Source organism: Rutidosis leptorrhynchoides, chromosome 1, assembly GCF_046630445.1.
Source record: "Rutidosis leptorrhynchoides isolate AG116_Rl617_1_P2 chromosome 1, CSIRO_AGI_Rlap_v1, whole genome shotgun sequence".
In the NCBI taxonomy this organism is placed as follows: domain Eukaryota; kingdom Viridiplantae; phylum Streptophyta; class Magnoliopsida; order Asterales; family Asteraceae; genus Rutidosis; species Rutidosis leptorrhynchoides.
The window spans coordinates 460987762-461006774 of record NC_092333.1 but is presented as its reverse complement, the minus strand read 5'-3'; the positions used below and the strand labels follow the sequence as shown (position 1 = coordinate 461006774).

At 34.0% G+C, this 19013-nt stretch overlaps 2 protein-coding genes and 1 long non-coding RNA gene across 3 annotated transcripts; all 3 read left to right on the top strand.

Annotated features, from left to right (window-relative positions):
• The first annotated feature begins 2781 nt into the window (after positions 1–2781).
• On the top strand, positions 2782–3905 carry LOC139904136 (uncharacterized). Its single transcript, XM_071886075.1, has 3 exons — positions 2782–2878; positions 2987–3247; positions 3550–3905. Exons 1-3 carry the CDS (start codon positions 2782–2784, stop codon positions 3903–3905), a joined length of 714 nt encoding a protein of 237 aa, XP_071742176.1.
• Positions 3906–3950: 45 nt separating this feature from the next.
• On the top strand, positions 3951–4463 carry LOC139904128 (uncharacterized). The gene has a single exon (XM_071886065.1). The coding sequence runs from the start codon at positions 3951–3953 to the stop codon at positions 4461–4463; it is 513 nt and encodes a 170-aa protein (XP_071742166.1).
• A 7636-nt stretch (positions 4464–12099) lies between these two features.
• LOC139874231 (uncharacterized) lies at positions 12100–18966 on the top strand. The gene is made up of 3 exons (XR_011767847.1): positions 12100–12312; positions 17680–18310; positions 18646–18966. It is a non-coding gene; the product is annotated as an uncharacterized lncRNA (long non-coding RNA).
• The last annotated feature ends 47 nt before the right edge of the window (positions 18967–19013 follow it).

The window sequence follows — 19013 nt, the reverse complement described above, 5'->3', positions numbered from 1 at the left end:
GGGTTGACACCAATGAACTCTAAATTCCTACAACTAATGCTCTGATACCATCTGTAGCGACCCGACCAAATCATTTTTGACGGCGCCGACTACTTAGGTCCCGTTACGTGGTCATAAGTCTTAAACATGACGTTTGACCAAAATATGTCGCATTCATTTCATAAGTAAAAGGATGTTTCAAGTTTACAAATGTAGTTCAAAAGACTAGTTACATTACAATGTTTAACGTACGAATGAAACCTATGCGACACAATTTAAAGTAGTCAAAAGACGCTCCAACTATGCATGTATACTCGACATCCAAGCAAGTATCAAAAAGAGTGCGGAAGCATGTATCAAGTAGCGCTCAAGGACCTGAGAAAACATATAGAAATCTGTCAACGAAAACGTTGGTGAAATCATAGGTGTTTTAGTAAACGTTGCATTTGAACCACAAGATTTAATATAATATGATTATCAAAATCATTTGCATTCCAAAGTTGTTATTTGTTTCGCGGGTACCCAATTATCAAACTTAACTGTTTTGCACCCTTTGCGTAGTGTTAGAACATACACTAGACCTGAAAATATATTTCATCCGCTAACGGTAGCGAACCATCCGAATGAGGCTCGTCAAGCCCATGTGATCACATAATATAAGTTCTCATTTACACCCTGCAAGTGTAACTAATGATAATTGAATTGAGGATTTTTGTTCAAACCCGTACGTGGAATGTTCATTTCTGTACTTGTGTTCAACATGTAAAAGTATGATACGTATATGTTTCTCATCCCATAGTTTAAAGCATAAAAGTTGTTTGAAAGATGGGACTATGATATCACCTTGTGTATACGAGTAATAAGTACTTCAACAAGTAACGTGTGCAAAGAACAATGCTAGTCTTGACCTAAACAAATAGGTCGTATCAATAACGGTAAACGCGATAGGTCAAAGATGTTCAATTAGTCCTATGGCTCGTTACGACTCGATTATGTAGCATGTGAATCAAATTGTCCAAGTTTCATGAAAGATACAAGTATAGAAACAAGTTAGAAAGATTGCATAATCATTTGGTTAAGTTTGACAAAAAGTCAAACTTTGGTCGGTCAAAGTCAACGAAAAAGTCAACACGTTCGGGTCGGGTCCCGAGCTATTTTTTTGAGGTATTTATTCATATATAAGCATGTTAGAACAAGTTACATGTGAATCGGAGGTGCGTAGCATAGCAAACATTTTTCGAATTTTGACCATGTAGGTCAGAACCTGGACACGCCTTAGGTCGTGCCGCGACCCAAGACTGCCGCGCCGCGGCATTTAACGTGTGCTGGTACCTGGTCAGTCTCAAATGTCTAAGTCTCAAATCAAAACTCTTTCAAGCATAAATCACAAACCGCAAACACTTAGAACTCGTATCTTATATCGTTAGAAAGGTAATTTGACAAAGAACACAACTAAATACATTTCAACAACCAAAAACATCATTTGCAACAATTGACTTTCCAAGTTAAATGATCAATTAATGCACACCATAAATGCTTCAAATTCATAAATGCACATTTATGATTCGGGAATTAAATGCATACATATGACACGCCGTTTCGTAGGTAATCAAACATACAATCTAACTAACCACTTACCAACAACAATTCATGGCATTCAATACATCAAAAAAATGCATTTAAAGTTCATCAAAACCCTAACCCAAATTCACCAAAATCACTAATCAAGTTTATGGAGTTTTCTAAAGCAACCTACACATCAAATTGAAGCTAGTGATGTTAGGAACACATTTAATACATGCGTTTATAACATTTAACATCATTCAAATAACCAAATCACCAAATCAAATACACCAAAGTTTATGTTCATGCTAGTTACTTCAAATAACAAAATCGAACATATAAATCATATATTCATGTTAGACTTGAGCCATAGACACTAATTAACAACTTTATAAGTTAAAAACATCAAGAACACAAAATATAGTGATTTTAGAAAGTTACCCAAACTTGATAAAATCGGTATGGAATCGAAGAGGAAGTTGCAAGTATTCCAAATATGTAATTTGTTTTGATTGAAATTTGCTAGATGTGATTTAGATGATGAATCTTGGAAATGGATAATTGAAAGAAAATATGGAAGTAGTGAAAGAAAAGAGAAATGAAAATGAAAAAGAAGGGAGGAGGGTGTTGACTAGTTAAAAGCTAGTCACATCTTTGCTCCCTTGGCGAAACTAGTCCCTCGAGTTCGGTTGCGGGTGCGTGAATTTCCTAAACGAGATATTTTAAAACGCGTATTAACGAGGGATGTTATAATCATATAACGGACTTTAAATAATTAAACGGAAAAGTAAACGGAAAAAGGCGGGATGTTACAGTTACTACAAGATTGTGGCTGAGTTTCTCTCTAACAGACTTAGAAAAGTGATTCCATCTTTAGTTGGGTCCGAGCAAAGCGCGTTCATAAAGGGAAGAAACATCTTGGATGGGGTTCTAATCGAAAATGAAATTATCGAGTATGTGAAGAGAAAAAAGTCGAAGTGTCTCATCTTTAAGGTTGACTTCGAGAAAGCGTTTGATAGTTTGAGTTGGGAATTTCTCATGGAGGTAATGGGCATCATGGGATTTGGGTTAAAATGGTGACAATGGATCCTTGCTTGCCTTAAATCCGCAACAATCTCCATCCTTGTTAATGGCTCCCCGACTTTAGAATTTAATCTTGGTCGAGGTGTTCGTCAAGGAGATCCGCTTTCTCCTTTTCTTTTTATTATTGCCGCCGAAGGTTTGAATGCTTTAACAAAAATGGCCGTTTGTAACAATCTTTTCTCGGGAGTTGAAATCGATAAAGATAAAGTTTGTATCTCACATCTCCAATATACGGACGATACAATCTTCTTTGGTGAGTGGAACCCACATAATATTCGAAACCTCATGAAACTCCTAAAATGCTTCTAGCTAACTTCGGGTCTAAAGATTAATTATGGAAAAAGTAGCTTGTTTGGTTTAGGTATGGATCATCATGAGGTTTCTTTTGTGGCCAAGTGTTATGATTGCAAAATTGGTTCGGTTCCCTTTAATTACCTCGGTCTTCCCATTGGTGCGAATATGAATAAGATGAGTAGTTGGATGCCGGTTATTAATAAATTTGAAAAACATCTTTCGGATTGGAAAGCGCGTTTGGTGTCTTTTGGTGGTCGCGTGACTCTTGTTAAATCAGTGCTTAATAGCCTCCGATTGTACTTTTTCTCGCTCTACCGTGCCCCGCCATGTGTGTTAAGCAAACTTGAAAGTGTGAGACGTTCTTTTTTTTGGGCGGGTCGGGAAATACTTCAAAAATTGCTTGGGTTAAATGGGATGAGGTGCTTTTACCTTATGGGGAGGGTGGGCTAGGTTTGGGTTCTTTGAAAAGCAAAAATCTAGCTTTGATCGGCAAGTGGTGGTGGAGGTTTAAAACCGAAACTTCCTCCTTGTGGGTCAAAGTTATTTCGAGCATTTATGGGTCATCGGGTGGGTTAGGCATTCTTGATAAAATTAAATATAATTCTACTTGGATGAATATTATCAAAACAGGTGTAAAGATCGATGATATGGGAGTTCCTTTTTCAAAGTCTTTCGTCAAAGTTGTTGGTAATGGCTCAAGCACTTCCTTTTGGCATGATGTATGGGTGGACGGGATGAAATTGTGGGACAAATACAAGAGATTATTCAAATTAGAATCAAACTCAAATGCTACGGTTACGGATAGTTGGGTTTGGAATGGCTCTTCATGGTGCGGGAATTGGGATTGGGTTCGTATTCCGAGGGGCCGAACAGTGGCTGACCTTGTGATGCTAGTATCCGACCTCAACTCGTGCACTTTGGCTCCGGATAAGCAAGACTCATGGCGATGGCAAGGTGCAAACAATGGGGTGTTTACAACAAAATGACTTACTCATTTGATAGATTCAAAGTTGTTAAATGTTGGTTCTAATATGGTGGAAACTTTGAGAAATAATTTTGTCCCCAAGAAAGTCGAGCTCTTCATATGGAGGTCGAGGAAAAAACGTATCCCAACTTTGATTGAGCTAGACAAGCGTGGGATTGATCTTCACTCCGTTCGTTGCCCTCTTTGTGACGATGGGGTGGAATCGGTTGACCACGCCTTGCTCTTTTGTAAAAAAGTCTTCGGTATTTGGGAAAAGATATTCAAATGGTGGGGATTTAGCGTGTTTTCGTCGGCTAGTTTGTGTGAGATCTTTCAAGGCTCTACAATAGGGAATATGTCGGATTTAGGTTCCAAGATATGGCAAGTGGTTCTTTGGTCGTGTTGTTATCTCATATGGTTGAACCGGAACCAAGTGGTCTTTAATAAAAAAGGTTGGACAACCCCGGTAGCATTATGTGAGATTCAACTCAAGGCTTTCGAGCGGATTGGGAAAAGAAGCAAGTCACTTCATCTTGATTGGCATAATTGGCTACACAATCCTCAATCTTTTGTTATGTAAATTTAGTGTGCTTAGATGTATGTTGGCTTAACGGCTTGTTTAGTTAACATAAAACCCTCGAGTTGTACATTGTGATTGCTCTATTAATATAATTTGTTGCTTTTCAAAAAAAAAAAACTAATCGGGTAATTATTTGACTCTTTAATTTATAAATATTAGTGTATATATATATATATATATATATATATATATATATATATATATATATATATATTAATAATAATAAAACTAATAATAACAATAATTATACAAATAATCTTAATAATAATAATCTTAATAATAATGATAATAATAATTCTTAAAAATGATATTACTAATGATAATAAAAATAAATTGTGTTATTTTTATAAAAAAATCTTATTATTATTAATAATGATTTTATTGATAATGGTAATTATAACAATAATAAAGATCTTAATAATAACTAAAATCTTAAATTTTACTATTATAAATAATCATACTGATATTAATAATGACACAATAATATTAGTAATTCTAATACTATAACAAATTATATGTATCAACTTTCGTATCTATATATTATATATAGTAATATAACTAATATTGATTTTTAATATTACTATTAATAAAAGTAATAATAGCATTAGTATAGTAATTATATTTTTTTAAATTGTAATTACGTTTAACATGTTAATATTATATATTATAAATATACCATATATATATCATATGATAACATATGTCGAATATTTAATACATTATATAATATGTGTTGCATATTAAATCTGAGAATATAATTATCTTATATATATGAGTATTGTATATATATTTATTTAAAATATTATATTCTTTCATCGTACAAGTAATTTTCAACATATAATATCTATAACTTTTATATATATATATATATATATATATATATATATATATATATATATATATATATATATACATACATATGATAATAATTATTACACAAATCATATATATATATATATATATATATATATATATATATATATATATATATATATATATATATTAATAACAACTTTCTTATATTGTATATTATTTTACATGTTTAATTCTGCTAATTAAGTTTGTATTTTATTATTTCACATTATAATATATATACTTATTTATGTTTATATATATATATATATATATATATATATATATATATATATATATACATAATTATTTATACACAATTGTTCGTGAATCGTCGGGAATGGTCAAAGGTCAAATGTTATCATGAAATAGTTTCAAAAATTTTGAAATTCAATTTAACAGACTTTGCTTATCATGTCGAAACCATATAAAGATTAAGTTTAAATTTGGTCGGAAATTTCCGGGTCGTCACAAACCGTGTTATGAACCGTGCGAGTGAGTGGATAAGGCGAACTATTATTTTGGTTAAGATGATACGTACGGTTGAGATGTGACTCGTACGAGTCACTGGTCACTCGTGTGACGAACCGTATGGATTAGGTAATTCATTGATGGATGTTTAGTTATAGACCAAACGTACGAGTAAGTTGTCAACCGCACAATTTAGTGTTCTCAAACGTGCGAGTGAGGGTGTTACTCGTACGGTTGGCAGACCAGTTTTAAGTGTTTAAATATTGATTTATAGTGTTGTTGTCTTGTTGTTGATTTAATATCAAGACATGATTACTGACTGTGTTATGTCTATTCTCAGGTGGAAAAGAGAAAGAGAAAACTCAGAAAGATTAGACCTCCGAGAATCTTCAGTTGCTGGTAATTGGTGAGTGGGTCTATCTTCGGATAGAGTTTAAGTAGCAAATCATGCTACTGTGGATTACTCTGATTACCTTATGTAGTGTAGTTATTGCTATGCTAGGTGGATAGTTGCATGCTATGTGATCTATATATGTTGTATATGTGCACTTTGTGTGACACCAGCCATTCCTAGGGCGGTTGAAGTCCGTGTGAGGTCCACCATTCCAAGGGCGGTTGAGTCCAAGTCCTACAGTCTGTTTAGTATAGCATAGAAGAACGCATGTGTTGCGTTTGGATAGTTATGCAGAGACTTGGTAGGAAGGACTATCGGTAGATCCTAGCCCGATCAGCTAGGTTCGTGTGACCGTACAAGCCACCGATCCTCATATTGTCCTTATTCGTATGCTTGTTGGTTGTAAGCATGTTAGCTGATTGTAGTATGGTGGATTGCTTAGCTCAGTCTGTAGATAGATTCCATTCACTTAGCGATGCGCTAATCCCCCACATTCCTCCCCTGCAGGTTTTAGGTACTGCTGATGGGATCGGGCCATGATGTTGGAGACATGTTTGACTAGTAACTCTGATGTGAACAATTGTAACCGTGTTTGTAATAACGTAACACTGTTTATGAAAGTAAACTTAATTAAGTGGTTTCTGTACTGATGTAATTAAGGTTGTGATGTTACTAAGTAAGACTTCCGCTGTGTTATAATAAAATTAAAAAAAATTGCCGGTGTTACACTTTAAAATTTTTAGAAAAATCACCGCAATCCCAATTCTCCAAGGCCAAATGAAGAAGCTTGTTTTAAGTCGAGAACCTACAGTAACAATTTTGAGACCTAAGTCGACTTAGAAAAACGCATCAACAGTAAATGAACTCGACTGTCCCATCATTTTTTTACAACATTTACATAAAACTCATTTTGATTGTAACTTGAAAATCGTTCAATGAAAAATTACGAGTCTTATATGAAAATTATCTACTCGAAAAAATAAATTTATATATGAACTCATTATAATTTAATAAAATTGTTTGGTGGTCGACATCAACATATTCAACTCAACAATCTCAAAAATTAACCCTAACGTTAATCTAACAATGATCCGCTCATGTAACTATCATAACTCGAGCAGTAATCATGATTATAATATGAATAATTGATAAAAACTCAGAAATAAAATTAGGGTCAAGAAAGCACAAGAAGGAAGCAACTAGAGACGTACGGATACGATTAATTGAGGAAGGGTGGTTTAATTCTTGCTAAAAGATGAAGATTTTGGTTGAATATGATGATGGATGTCGTGGGTGTGTGTAGCGGCCAAGAAAGAGCAGAGCAAAACGAAGTTTATTTGTTGAATGAATTAAGAGATGTCTAACCTAGATTACTAGTTAACAAAAGCTACAACCGCCCCCTGGACATATACATGGCCGATCGGCTCAATGGGAGGGAGGGGACACGGAACTTTTTAGTTTTTATAATTTGACACGAATATTAAGTGTCTAGCAATTAACAGATGCATATATGGATAAATCACTAACGGTTTCTAACGGTCGTCAAGTATAACCAACAAAATTTAAGAATATATATTATTAACATCACAATAGTCCTCAAATAAATATTACAAATACTATTTATAAAAAATTATATTTTATAAATGTTATGTACTCAAATCAAGACATAAAAGTCACATACGATAGTTAAACAATTAACGAAAAAAGTAGAGTTATTACACTAGGACATTTGGCAAGACGATTTGACCGAGCACATTTGACACCTTCCTTCACATTTTCATACGTACAATAATAATGATTTTTAGCACTATTAAATTATTCCATTTATCTATTTTATTAATTAAATTTTAGAACTTTATTAATATAATTTATGAATTTATTAATGTAATTTTATATGTGTTTAGTTATATTAATAATTTACTGTATTTTTTTAATTAAATAAACTAAAATTATAAAATAAAAATCAAATAATAAAAACTGTTTAAAAAGATTAAATTAAAATGTGAGACCTACACTCCATCACCTTATTCCAATATGGTAGTGATATTTTCACCACTATTTTTTGATATATCCACCATTTATGTACATCACTAAATTGTAAAGTACAACATTCCAATGTACATGTATGGTGAAATTATTAACAATGATGGTGGAATTAATACTTCTTTATTTACCAGCATATTTATCACGTTACTACCATCACCAAAAAAAACCTCATCACATTTAGTTTTAGATCCTTTACACACGGATGACGATGAATATACGTCTTTTCGACTGATGACCTTTTGTTTTTCTTGGCGGGAATGCACTAGATCGTAACGCGCCGTCGCGATTTGCCTTATAAAACTTGATTGAAAGTATCATTTGATTGTATTGTGTTATGCAAAAACGGAGCTTGGACATGTTTATTGGGGGACACAAATCACTACTATAATTTTAGCGGCATATTCTTCGAATTGTACATTATCTAACTAGATTTTATAAACTTCTGATACTTATTTAATTATGAAATTTATTTTTATGTAATATGAATAAAATGTGACTTTTTGATTGTTATTACAGATTTAGTGAGTTGTCAACATTTTAATCATATCTTTATCATACGGACGATGATTTTGTTGATCCAAAAGTCAAATACTTGTAATTCAAAGGGCTACAAGTTTTATTTCTATCTAGGCGTATAACCCCTCTTTGTCCTTGAAAAGTTTCGTCCTTAATTTTTCACTATCTGAAACTTAATATTCAAACTTAATTAATTCAAAGTATACTTCATATTATTTTACAAACTACGTTTAAGCCTTAGATCTACGTTTAGTGTTTTCTTTAATAAAAAACTATTAGACCACGGATAATGGTGACGCCTACGTGGAGTGAAAGATGTGCACTTTTTGGGGCAAGTCAGTGACTGGACCATGCCATTTTAGGGGGGAGTTGTTATGGGGGCTTTTGTCAAAGGATGACAGTAACGTGATATTTTATATTTGATTTTTTGTTTGGTTGTTTTAATTGTTTTGATTTGTTAAATAATAAAAAACATTACATAAATAAATAAAAAAACGTTACATATAAAAAAAAAGCTTTACATGAATTTAAAAAAAAATAACGTTACATGAATTAAAAAAAAAAAAAAACGTTTCTTGAATTATAAAAAAACTTAAGGGGCTAAACCAAAATGTTATTAACCTTTGTAATATTTTGTGTAAACATTAATAAACTTCAAGGGGTCTTCTATAAATTAAAAAAACCATTTCATCTTCCTCACTAATCATCAATTGCATGTTTCTTCAAAAATTTTAATCATCAAATATTCATCCAGCTAAAATTTTGTTCATATGTAAATTGATAAAAAAAACTCCAACAGATATAATTCATCCACCAATCAAAGCTTGACATCTCCCCAAACCGCCCTCCCTCACCCCCGTGATTCGGCGACAAACGCCGCCGTACAAACGCCCACCGCCGCCCATTTCCGGCGTTTGTGGTGGCGTTTGTGGTGGCGTTTGTGGCGGCATACGGCTCTATGCCGTCGCGTTATCTATGGTCTATGTCAAATGGTGGATGGCAGAAAGTTATAGCGTGACGCCTCATGAAAACAACAAATATAATAGATTTAATAGATTAAACAGATTTAAATCTATTAAATCATAAAATAGTACCGTCAACGGAATAAACTATAACAAGTGACAAAAGCAGTTGTTAGAATTTTTATTATTGTTTCACGTGTGAAAACGTATAACCATCATACGAACTTTTTATTATTTATTTTTAGAAAATGCTAACGAACATTTCTAAAGATTGTCGTTATGATGCTATAATGTTGCACAAGACGGTTTATGGTCACTTTTCTAATAGCGGTTATTAATATTTGCAACAAAATAAAGCGTGTTAATAACAGTCCTTAGGGCTGTCGTTAGCATTTTCCAATAATAATAATAATAATAATAATAATAATAAATTTGCTACAATGGCCTAACGGTTCCCCATGTACTTTGTGTTAGGGGATATGGAGAGATCATGAGTTCGATCGTTAGGGTGGACATGATTTTCTTTAAAACAATTGAACACCAATAATGGTGGTATATATTGACCCTATATGAAGGTTTTACCGGATTCGTTCACGGACCTCCACCAAAGAACACTGCTCGAATGGATGTGTTTCCGGTTACCGTCGATAGGGTTCGGGTTTCCGCCCGAATGTGTGTGATACTTGCAAATAATGGTCGTTGAAATAAATGATCGATCAAGTTCGAGTTTTCGCCCGAACGTGTGTGATACGTGCAAATGATGAAGATCGTTGAAATAAATGATCTACTAATGCTTAAAAATCGCCGTTATAATAATAATAATAATAATAATAATAATAATAATAATAATAATGATGATGATGATAATAATAATAATAATAATAATAATAATAATAATAATAATAATAATAATAATAATAATAATAATAATAATAATAATAAAAAAGCATCCTCCGTTACTTAAGATAATTCAATATATTTCTCACTTAAAATTATTCAAAATTATTCAATATATATCGTAGAATAATTAATGTTCACTTATAAAAAGTAACTATCAAATTTTATTAATTAGTTGTGGAGTCCTCGCTTCGTGCCGGGGGCTCCGTTTTGAATGCGAGTTAAAAAAAAAAAGTCTTGATCTATTTTGTAAAAAAGAATTTTTTTTCGACATCTAACATTGAAGGGTTGTTCCTTTTATGAAAGTTTCTTCTTTTAACATTCTTTTTTTTTTAAGTTAGTTGATCTATTTTGTAAAAAAAAAATGTTTTTCGACATCTTTTGGTAGCATTGAAGAGTTGTTCCTTTTATGAAAGTTGTCTCTTTTATCGTTGAGGAAAAAAAAGGTAGTTGATTGTTTTGTAAAAAATAAATTTTTTCGGCATCTTTTGGTAACATTAAAGGGTTGGTTCTTTTACGAAAGTTGCTTCTTTTATCGTTGGAGACCAAAAAAAAAATGAAATAACGAAAATACACCTGGTTACTATTGATGAATAGTGTTACAGAGTTTTGTCTTTTAGATAGTATAGTAATAGTAATTAATTGTTTTACCCTTTTCAATTAGTTTACTAAGTCATTTGTTTTTTAATTAAAAATAATCATACTTGTAGTTGAAGTTAAAAGTTGGTAGCTATATTAATTGACTTGAAATGAAAAAAAAAAAAAAAAAAGTATGATAAAAAAACTATACGAAAGGTTATTTAAGTTAGAAAGGAAGATTTTTTTTTAAAAAAAAAAAGAAAGAAAAAAACACATTAACTAAGAAGCAAAAATATATTTAAAAATATGTATTGAAATATGTTTTGCCAAATTAAGTTTTCTTTCCACGTATGTTTAGTCATTGCAATCATCATTGAAAATGAGGCAGAGGAAAAAGTTGTCGGTAGGAGGAAGTTAGTGCATTGTATAAAAATGAAGAATAGTGTAATTATCTCTATCTCTACTCTCTACTATATATATATATATATATATATATATATATATATATATATATATATATATATATATATATATATATATATATATAATAACAAACACCAAAATAGGTCATCCAAATTTCTAACTTCTAATCTTAACCCTCCATTCATTAGCTATCATTAAATCTACACCATTAAAAAGTATATGTAATATATATATATATATATATATATATAATAACAAACACCAAAATAGGTCATCCAAATTTCTAACTTCTAATCTTAACCCTCAATTCATTAGCTATCATTAAATCTACACCATTAAAAAGTATATGTAATAATTATAATAGTGCGACTAAAATACCCTCACAAATAAAAAAAACACGGGAGAAAACATATAGACAATAGGGTTCCACAGAATATCATTCATCCCGTTCTTACTTCATCACTTCAGAGAAAAAACCCTAAATTTGTCCCTAAAAACGAAAACAAACGACTAAAATCAAAAGAGTGAATGGTTTTGATTTCGATCCGAACTAAACAACAATATTAATCGGAGAACAATATAAATGGAGATTCCGAATCGGATGCATTATTAAGTTTCGATCGATTAAAGTTTTCAAATCAATAAGCTACATTCGACTATTACGTGAAGATTATCGTTTTAATCTCGAACCTAATGTCTAGAAACTCAGGTAATCACATCTTATTTCTACTTCCTGTTGTATCGATCATTAATTTTTTTTTTTATCAATTTATGAAATCAGTGAGTTTGAAATATTGTTTCGAGATTCTGTGATCCATATGTGTTGTGTTCATTTGAAGCTTTAATTAGTTACGATTCTTCTTAATATATCTGATATATGATAATGAATAAAGATGAATAAAGTTTTGATGTTCAAAAAATATTGTATGTATTTTAGATTTTCATATACAGTGATCATGAAGAGTGATGAAACTTTCATGTACAGTGACTGCTAAAAAATAAGTAGGTATGTACATCATTATTTTATAGTGCCTATTTCTTCTCAAATAAGCAGATAAGAATTTTTAAAAAATGTTGACAGAGATTGATTTTGTGGTTATGTGCAGATGAACGTATACGGTCCAAATGGGTTGACTTCACCAGGACCACGTGATAAGACTGACCATAAATAAATGTGTTGTATGTAGATGCTGTTGAAAATAGGAGGTTATGTATATTATTTATGGAAGAGTGGATTGATGATTTTTAGAAGTTAGATTGATCTTGAAAGCTTTTTTTTTATTGCTTATTGAATTGCTTTGTTGCTTGATTACAAATGAGGAGTGAAGCCCTCTATTTATACTACTCAATGGAGTAGTCTAGATCACTCCATCATCTACTACTATCTAATATTTCCTAGTATTTCTAGACCTAGATATTTTACAAGATTATTCTACACACATTCTACACACTTTCACTACTACATATTACAAGAAGCTTCTACATAATGGGCTATAATCTTGATCCAAAATATTTGTATACTTGCAAGCCCAAATCTAAAACACATAGCCCAAAATCAAGTTTAGTTTCCAACAGCCCCCCTTAAACTTGATTTCGTCACTCCGAGCATATTCCGTAATCTCTGAAATGTCTCGTGTTTTAGGGGCTTTGTGAAAATATCAGCAACTTGGTCAAGTGACTTCGCGTACTTTATCTGCACCTCTTTATTTGTAACACACTCCCTTATGTAATGGTATTTTGTATCGATGTGTTTGCTTCGATCATGGAAGACTGGATTCTTTGCTAGAGCAATCGCAGACTTGTTATCCACATATATCTCTGTAGGTTCCTTTTGAAAAAACTTAAGCTCATTTAGTAACTTCCTGAGCCATATTGCATGACAGGTGCACGATGTTGCTGCAACAAACTCGGCTTCACACGTTGACAGAGTCACAATGGGTTGCTTCTTCGAGCTCCATGTGAACGCTGTATCTCCCATATAGAACACGAAACCACTCGTACTCTTACGATCATCTTTGTCTCCAGCCCAATCACTATCACTGTATCCAACTAGCTTGAAGTGATTAGAAGGCGAATAAAACAGGCCATAGTCAATCGTATCTTTGATGTAGCGAAGTATCCTCTTGGCTGCCTTCAAGTGATTTATTGTAGGTGCTTCCGTGTATCGACTTACTAGTCCAACTCCGTAGAGAATATCTGGCCTCGTGCAGGTTAGGTATCTCAGACTTCCAACCAAACTCTTGTATTGTGTTGGGTTCACCAAGTATCCTTCATCATCTTTTGACAATTTGAGATTGCAATCCACCGGTGTGTTCATTGTCTTGCATTCATTCATCTTAAACTTCTTGAGCACCTCATTCGCATAACCTTCTTGGGATATGAATATTCCTTCTTTCTTTTGTTTTACCTCGATCCCAAGATAGTAAGCCATAAGTCCAATGTCGGTCATCTCGAACTCCCGAACCATTGCTTTCTTGAACTCCTCAAACATTTTGGGATTACTGCCAGTGAATATCAAGTCATCCACATATAGGCACACAATCATAACATCTCCTTCCTTGCTTACTTTGGTATAGAGAGCATGCTCATGTGGGCATTTTGTAAAGCCATTCTGTTGGAAATACTTGTCTATCCTGCTATTCCATGCTCGAGGCGCTTGCTTCAACCCATATAAGGCCCTTTTCAATTTCAGCACCTTATTCTCTTGGCCTTTCACGATGTATCCCAAAGGTTGTTCTATATAGACTTCTTCTTCTAAGTGGCCATTAAGGAACGCGGATTTGACATCCATTTGATAAATCTTCCAATTATGCTGAGCCGCAAGTGAGATTATTAATCTTATAGTTTCTAGACGAGCGACGGGAGCAAATACTTCTTCATAGTCTATGCCAGCTCGTTGACTATATCCCTTCGCCACCAACCTTGCCTTGTATCTTTCAACTTCACCTTTGGAATTCTTCTTGGCCTTGTACACCCACTTTACACCAATAGCCTTATGCCCTTTTGGAAGTGTAGCAAGATCCCACGTATCATTCTTCTCGATTGCTTGAATCTCCTCGTCCATGGAACGTTTCCACTTTTGGCTTTTTGCTGCATCTTCGTAACTTATTGGCTCACAATCGGCAAGAAGGCTGAACAATGTTAGATCCTCCATAGGTTGAGTTACCTCGTACAACTCCTCAATACTCCTTGTGTGATGTTGTAGCCTACTTGATTCTCCTCCTGATGTTGGTGTCACTTCATTAGGTGTAGTGGTTGGAGTACGTGGAGAGTGCGGAGATGGTGTACTAGAAGGTTCTTGAACTTCTAGATATTCTTCATTCCTTGCAGTACTCTCGAATGGATAAGGGAGAAAGTCGTAGTTCTCCTCTTCGGGAACATTCCAATCCCATGTTGCTTCTTCATCGAACACCACATCTCGACTTGAGATTACTTTACCGGTCTTGGGATTGTATAACTTGTAACCCTTCGAACTTGAGTCATAGCCCACGAATATGAGTTTCTCGCTTTTATCATCGAGCTTCGTCCTCTTCTGATCTGGCACATGAGCATATGCCACACTTCCGAACACTCGAAGGTGTAAGATGCCGGGCTTCCTTCCACTCCAAGCTTCAATGGGCGTTTTGTTCTTGACGCTTCTAGTGGGCGAGCGATTTGCTAGATAGATCGCACAGTCCACTGCCTCAGCCCAAAACTCCTTAGGCATCCTTTTGCTCTTTAACATACTCCGGGCCATATCAAGAATGGTCCTATTTTTTCTTTCCGCAACACCATTTTGTTGAGGTGAATATGGAAGAGTTAGAGGACGTCGTAAGCCATTGTTGTCACAAAATTCCTTGAATTCCTTGGATGTAAACTCTCCTCCACGATCAGATCTCATCGCCTTTATGGTGAGACCACTTTGATTCTCCACAAACGCTTTAAACTTCTTGAACATTCCAAAAGCTTCCGACTTTTCTTTTAGAAAATAGACCCATGTCTTTCGACTAAAGTCATCAATGAATAGAAGAAAATATCTATTTTTACCAAAAGACGGTGGGCTTATGGGTCCACACACATCCGTGTGAATAAGTTCTAGAGGTTTCTTCGCTCTACTAGAAGCCTCTATTGGAAAACTGTTTCGGAAGTGCTTTCCTAGAAGACATCCCTCACAAATTTGATCCGGGTGATTAATTGGAGGCAAACCCTTCACCATTCCTTTACTTGATAATAATTTTAAGCCTCCAAAATTTAAGTGCCCGTATCTCATGTGCCAAAGCCAAGAATTATCTTTGAAACATGCTTTTAAACATCGTGGAATGTCATGTTGAATATTTAGCAAGAACATCCTATTCGTTGACATTGGCACCTTAGCAATCAAACCTCCTTTTTGGTCTCTCAGATAAAGACTACGATTTATCATGTGAATATCATAGCCTTTCTCTAAGAGTTGTCCAATACTCAGTATATTTGTCTTCATATTAGGCACATAATACACGTTAGAGATAAATTGATGCCTTCCATTTTTCAAGCGGATGAGGATCTTACCTTTGCCTTTAACCGGGACTTTTGAGGAATCTCCAAAGGTGATATTTCCACTTATTACCTCGTCTAACTCCACAAACATGTTTTTGTCACCGCACATATGGTTGCTTGCACCCGTGTCGAGATACCATAAATTTGATTCTCCGTTATCTTCACCTTTGCATGCTAGTAACAAAGTGTTTTTCACGGCTTCGGTATCTTCTTGCACTAAATTTGCTCTTTCTTGCACGTAATTGTTTGACTTCTCGCATTCCGAAGCATAGTGACCAAATTTATGACAATTATAGCATTTGGTTTGAGAATTGTCATACCTTGGCCTTCTACTTGTGTAGCCTCTCCCGCGACCTCTTGTCGGGTGAAAATTTTGACTTCTTTCTTCATTTCTGTAAGAACTATAACCTCCATGTTTGATATATCCTTGTCCTCGTCCTCGGCCACGTACTTGACCACGACCTCGTTGACTCGTTTGATGAGTCTTTTCACTGCTCTCTTCCTTGAAAGACAGTTTTGCTTGTAAAGCTTGCTCCAATGGCTCCTTATTATTCTTATTGAACCTCTCTTCATGGGCTTGTAGTGAACCCATGAGTTCATCGATAGTCATTGATTCTAGATCTTTAGATTCTTCGATGGCTACGACTATATAGTCGAATTTTGAATCTAATGATCTAAGAATCTTCTCAATGACTCTTACATCACTTAGAGTTTCACCATTCCTTTTTAATTGATTGACAATCGCCAAGACTCTTGTAAAATAATCGGAAATTGATTCTGAGTCTTTCTTATTTAAGGATTCGAACTCACCTCGTAGTGTTTGTAGTCGAACCTTTTTCACCTTTTCAACTCCCTTGTGAGAATTCTCCAAGATCTCCCATGCTTTCTTGGCGGTGGTTGCACTTGCAATTTTCTCAAAAGCTCCATCATCTACACTTTGTTGGATGATGAAAAGAGCCTTTTGATCGTTCGTCTTCATTAATTTTTTCTCCTTGCCGAGAGGACCTTTTTCTGTAGGTTCCTCATAGCCTTCCTCCACAATCTCCCATAAGTCTTGTCCACCTAGGAAGGTCTTCATTTGGATGCTCCATCGATCATAATTATCCTTTGTGAGGCGAGGAAACGTGATGACATTGTTGGCCATCATCTTGTCGAACCAAGCTCTTGATACCAATTTGTTAAAAATAGGAGGTTATGTATATTATTTGTGGAAGAGTGGATTGATGATTTTTAGAAGTTAGATTGATCTTGAAAGCTTTTTTTTTATTGCTTATTGAATTGCTTTGTTGCTTGATTACAAATGAGGAGTGAAGCCCTCTATTTATACTACTCAATGTAGTAGTCTAGATCACTCCATCATCTACTACTATCTAGATATTTCCTAGTATTTCTAGACCTAGATATTTTACAAGATTATTCTACACACATTCTACACACTTTCACTACTACATATTACAAGAAGCTTCTACATAATGGGCTATAATCTTGATCCAAAATATTTGTATACTTGCAAGCTCAAATCTAAAACACATAGCCCAAAATCAAGTTTAGTTTCCAACAGATGCAGTGGAAGAGTAGATGCTCTTGATTGTTGTGGAAATGTCACTTTTTTCATCTTCTTCCTCACGAATACACCACTAGAGATGCTCTTGATTGTTTTGGTGCTATTGATTCGATGCTTCATCATTCATAGCTCATTGTCTCTTTTGCTCATGTCACTCACTTTATTGCGTATAGCCATATAGGTAGCCAAATGGGCGGGTCAGGTGGATGTAAAGTTATACTATTATATATATATATATATAATCAACTTTGTTTTTGTTTTTGTTCAGTTCATAGTCGCATTGATCTTGATTACTAATATATTTTATATTAGTCAGGAACCTGTAACGAAGATGATGGATCAACTGAATGGTGATCATGGTACTTGAATTAAATTATTTAGACTTCTAGCGTGTGACTTTGATGCCAACTCCTTTGTATGAATTCTTGGATAGAGTTAGTTCTGACTTTAAGGTGGAGCTTCTTCGATTTTTCTTTCTTCAAGTCCTTATAGAATCCGCCACACAGTATCATGTACTGTGTGACAAGAAAATACAGAATCTTGGCCTGAAGGAACTCAGCTGTGAAGTAACATGTACAATAATCTGATGAAGAATCTGAATCATACACTATTTTCTTTGTTTTCGAAAGTAAGTATCTTCGTCTTTTATATCGATTTAAAAATTCGATATATCTTATGTATGCAAATAATGTTATTTGAATTTTTGCTTTGAAGGTAGGTCAAATGACCTAATTATAAAATATCAGGTAGCTAAAAATTGATACAAAACGTGGAACGAACATATTTAATTTAATTAAGTTAATGTGAGTAGGAGCTATAGCAGGTTTAATCGTTTTCATCTAGACCATTCGCAACTTGGTGTTATAGTTGTTATTAAAGTTATTCCAGAGTGATGAATAAATGGTCAATATTCGTATTTCTTTATGAAATTGAGATAACAGAATAACTTCTATTCCGTAATAGGTCGAGATAACTGGATGCGAGTATTTGCAAACATTCTCCTTATATAAAGTGCTAACCCACAATGAGGTAGTTAGTTCCTCTTCCAATAGGTCAAATATTTGTATTTCTTTCTGTTTATGTATAATACCTGTTGAAGCTTTCATGAATTCATTGACCAAAAATGTTGTGTGTATAAGGTAATTAACGATTTCTTGGAGTTAGTGTGCAAAAAAAAAAAAAATCAAATGGAGGCGAAGGATGATACGGATTGGTTGCAGTTGGAGGCAAAAGGGGTTGGGAGTCATTTGGAATCTTGTCATGTTTCTTTTTACCTCCCTCTCTCTCTCTCTCTCTCTCTCTCTCTCTCTCTCTCTCTCTCTTGTTTTGGA

Excerpts from the sequence above, each read along its gene's own strand:
- LOC139904136 (XM_071886075.1), top strand. The coding sequence starts at position 2,782 with ATGGCCGTTTGTAACAATCTTTTCTCGGGAGTTGAAATCGATAAAGAT. Across the intron at positions 2,879-2,986 it reads GGACGATACAATCTTCTTTG|GTATGGATCATCATGAGGTT; the intron begins GTGAGTGGAACC and ends TGTTTGGTTTAG. Across the intron at positions 3,248-3,549 it reads GCTCTACCGTGCCCCGCCAT|GTGTAAAGATCGATGATATG; the intron begins GTGTGTTAAGCA and ends TTATCAAAACAG.
- LOC139904128 (XM_071886065.1), top strand. The coding sequence starts at position 3,951 with ATGGTGGAAACTTTGAGAAATAATTTTGTCCCCAAGAAAGTCGAGCTC.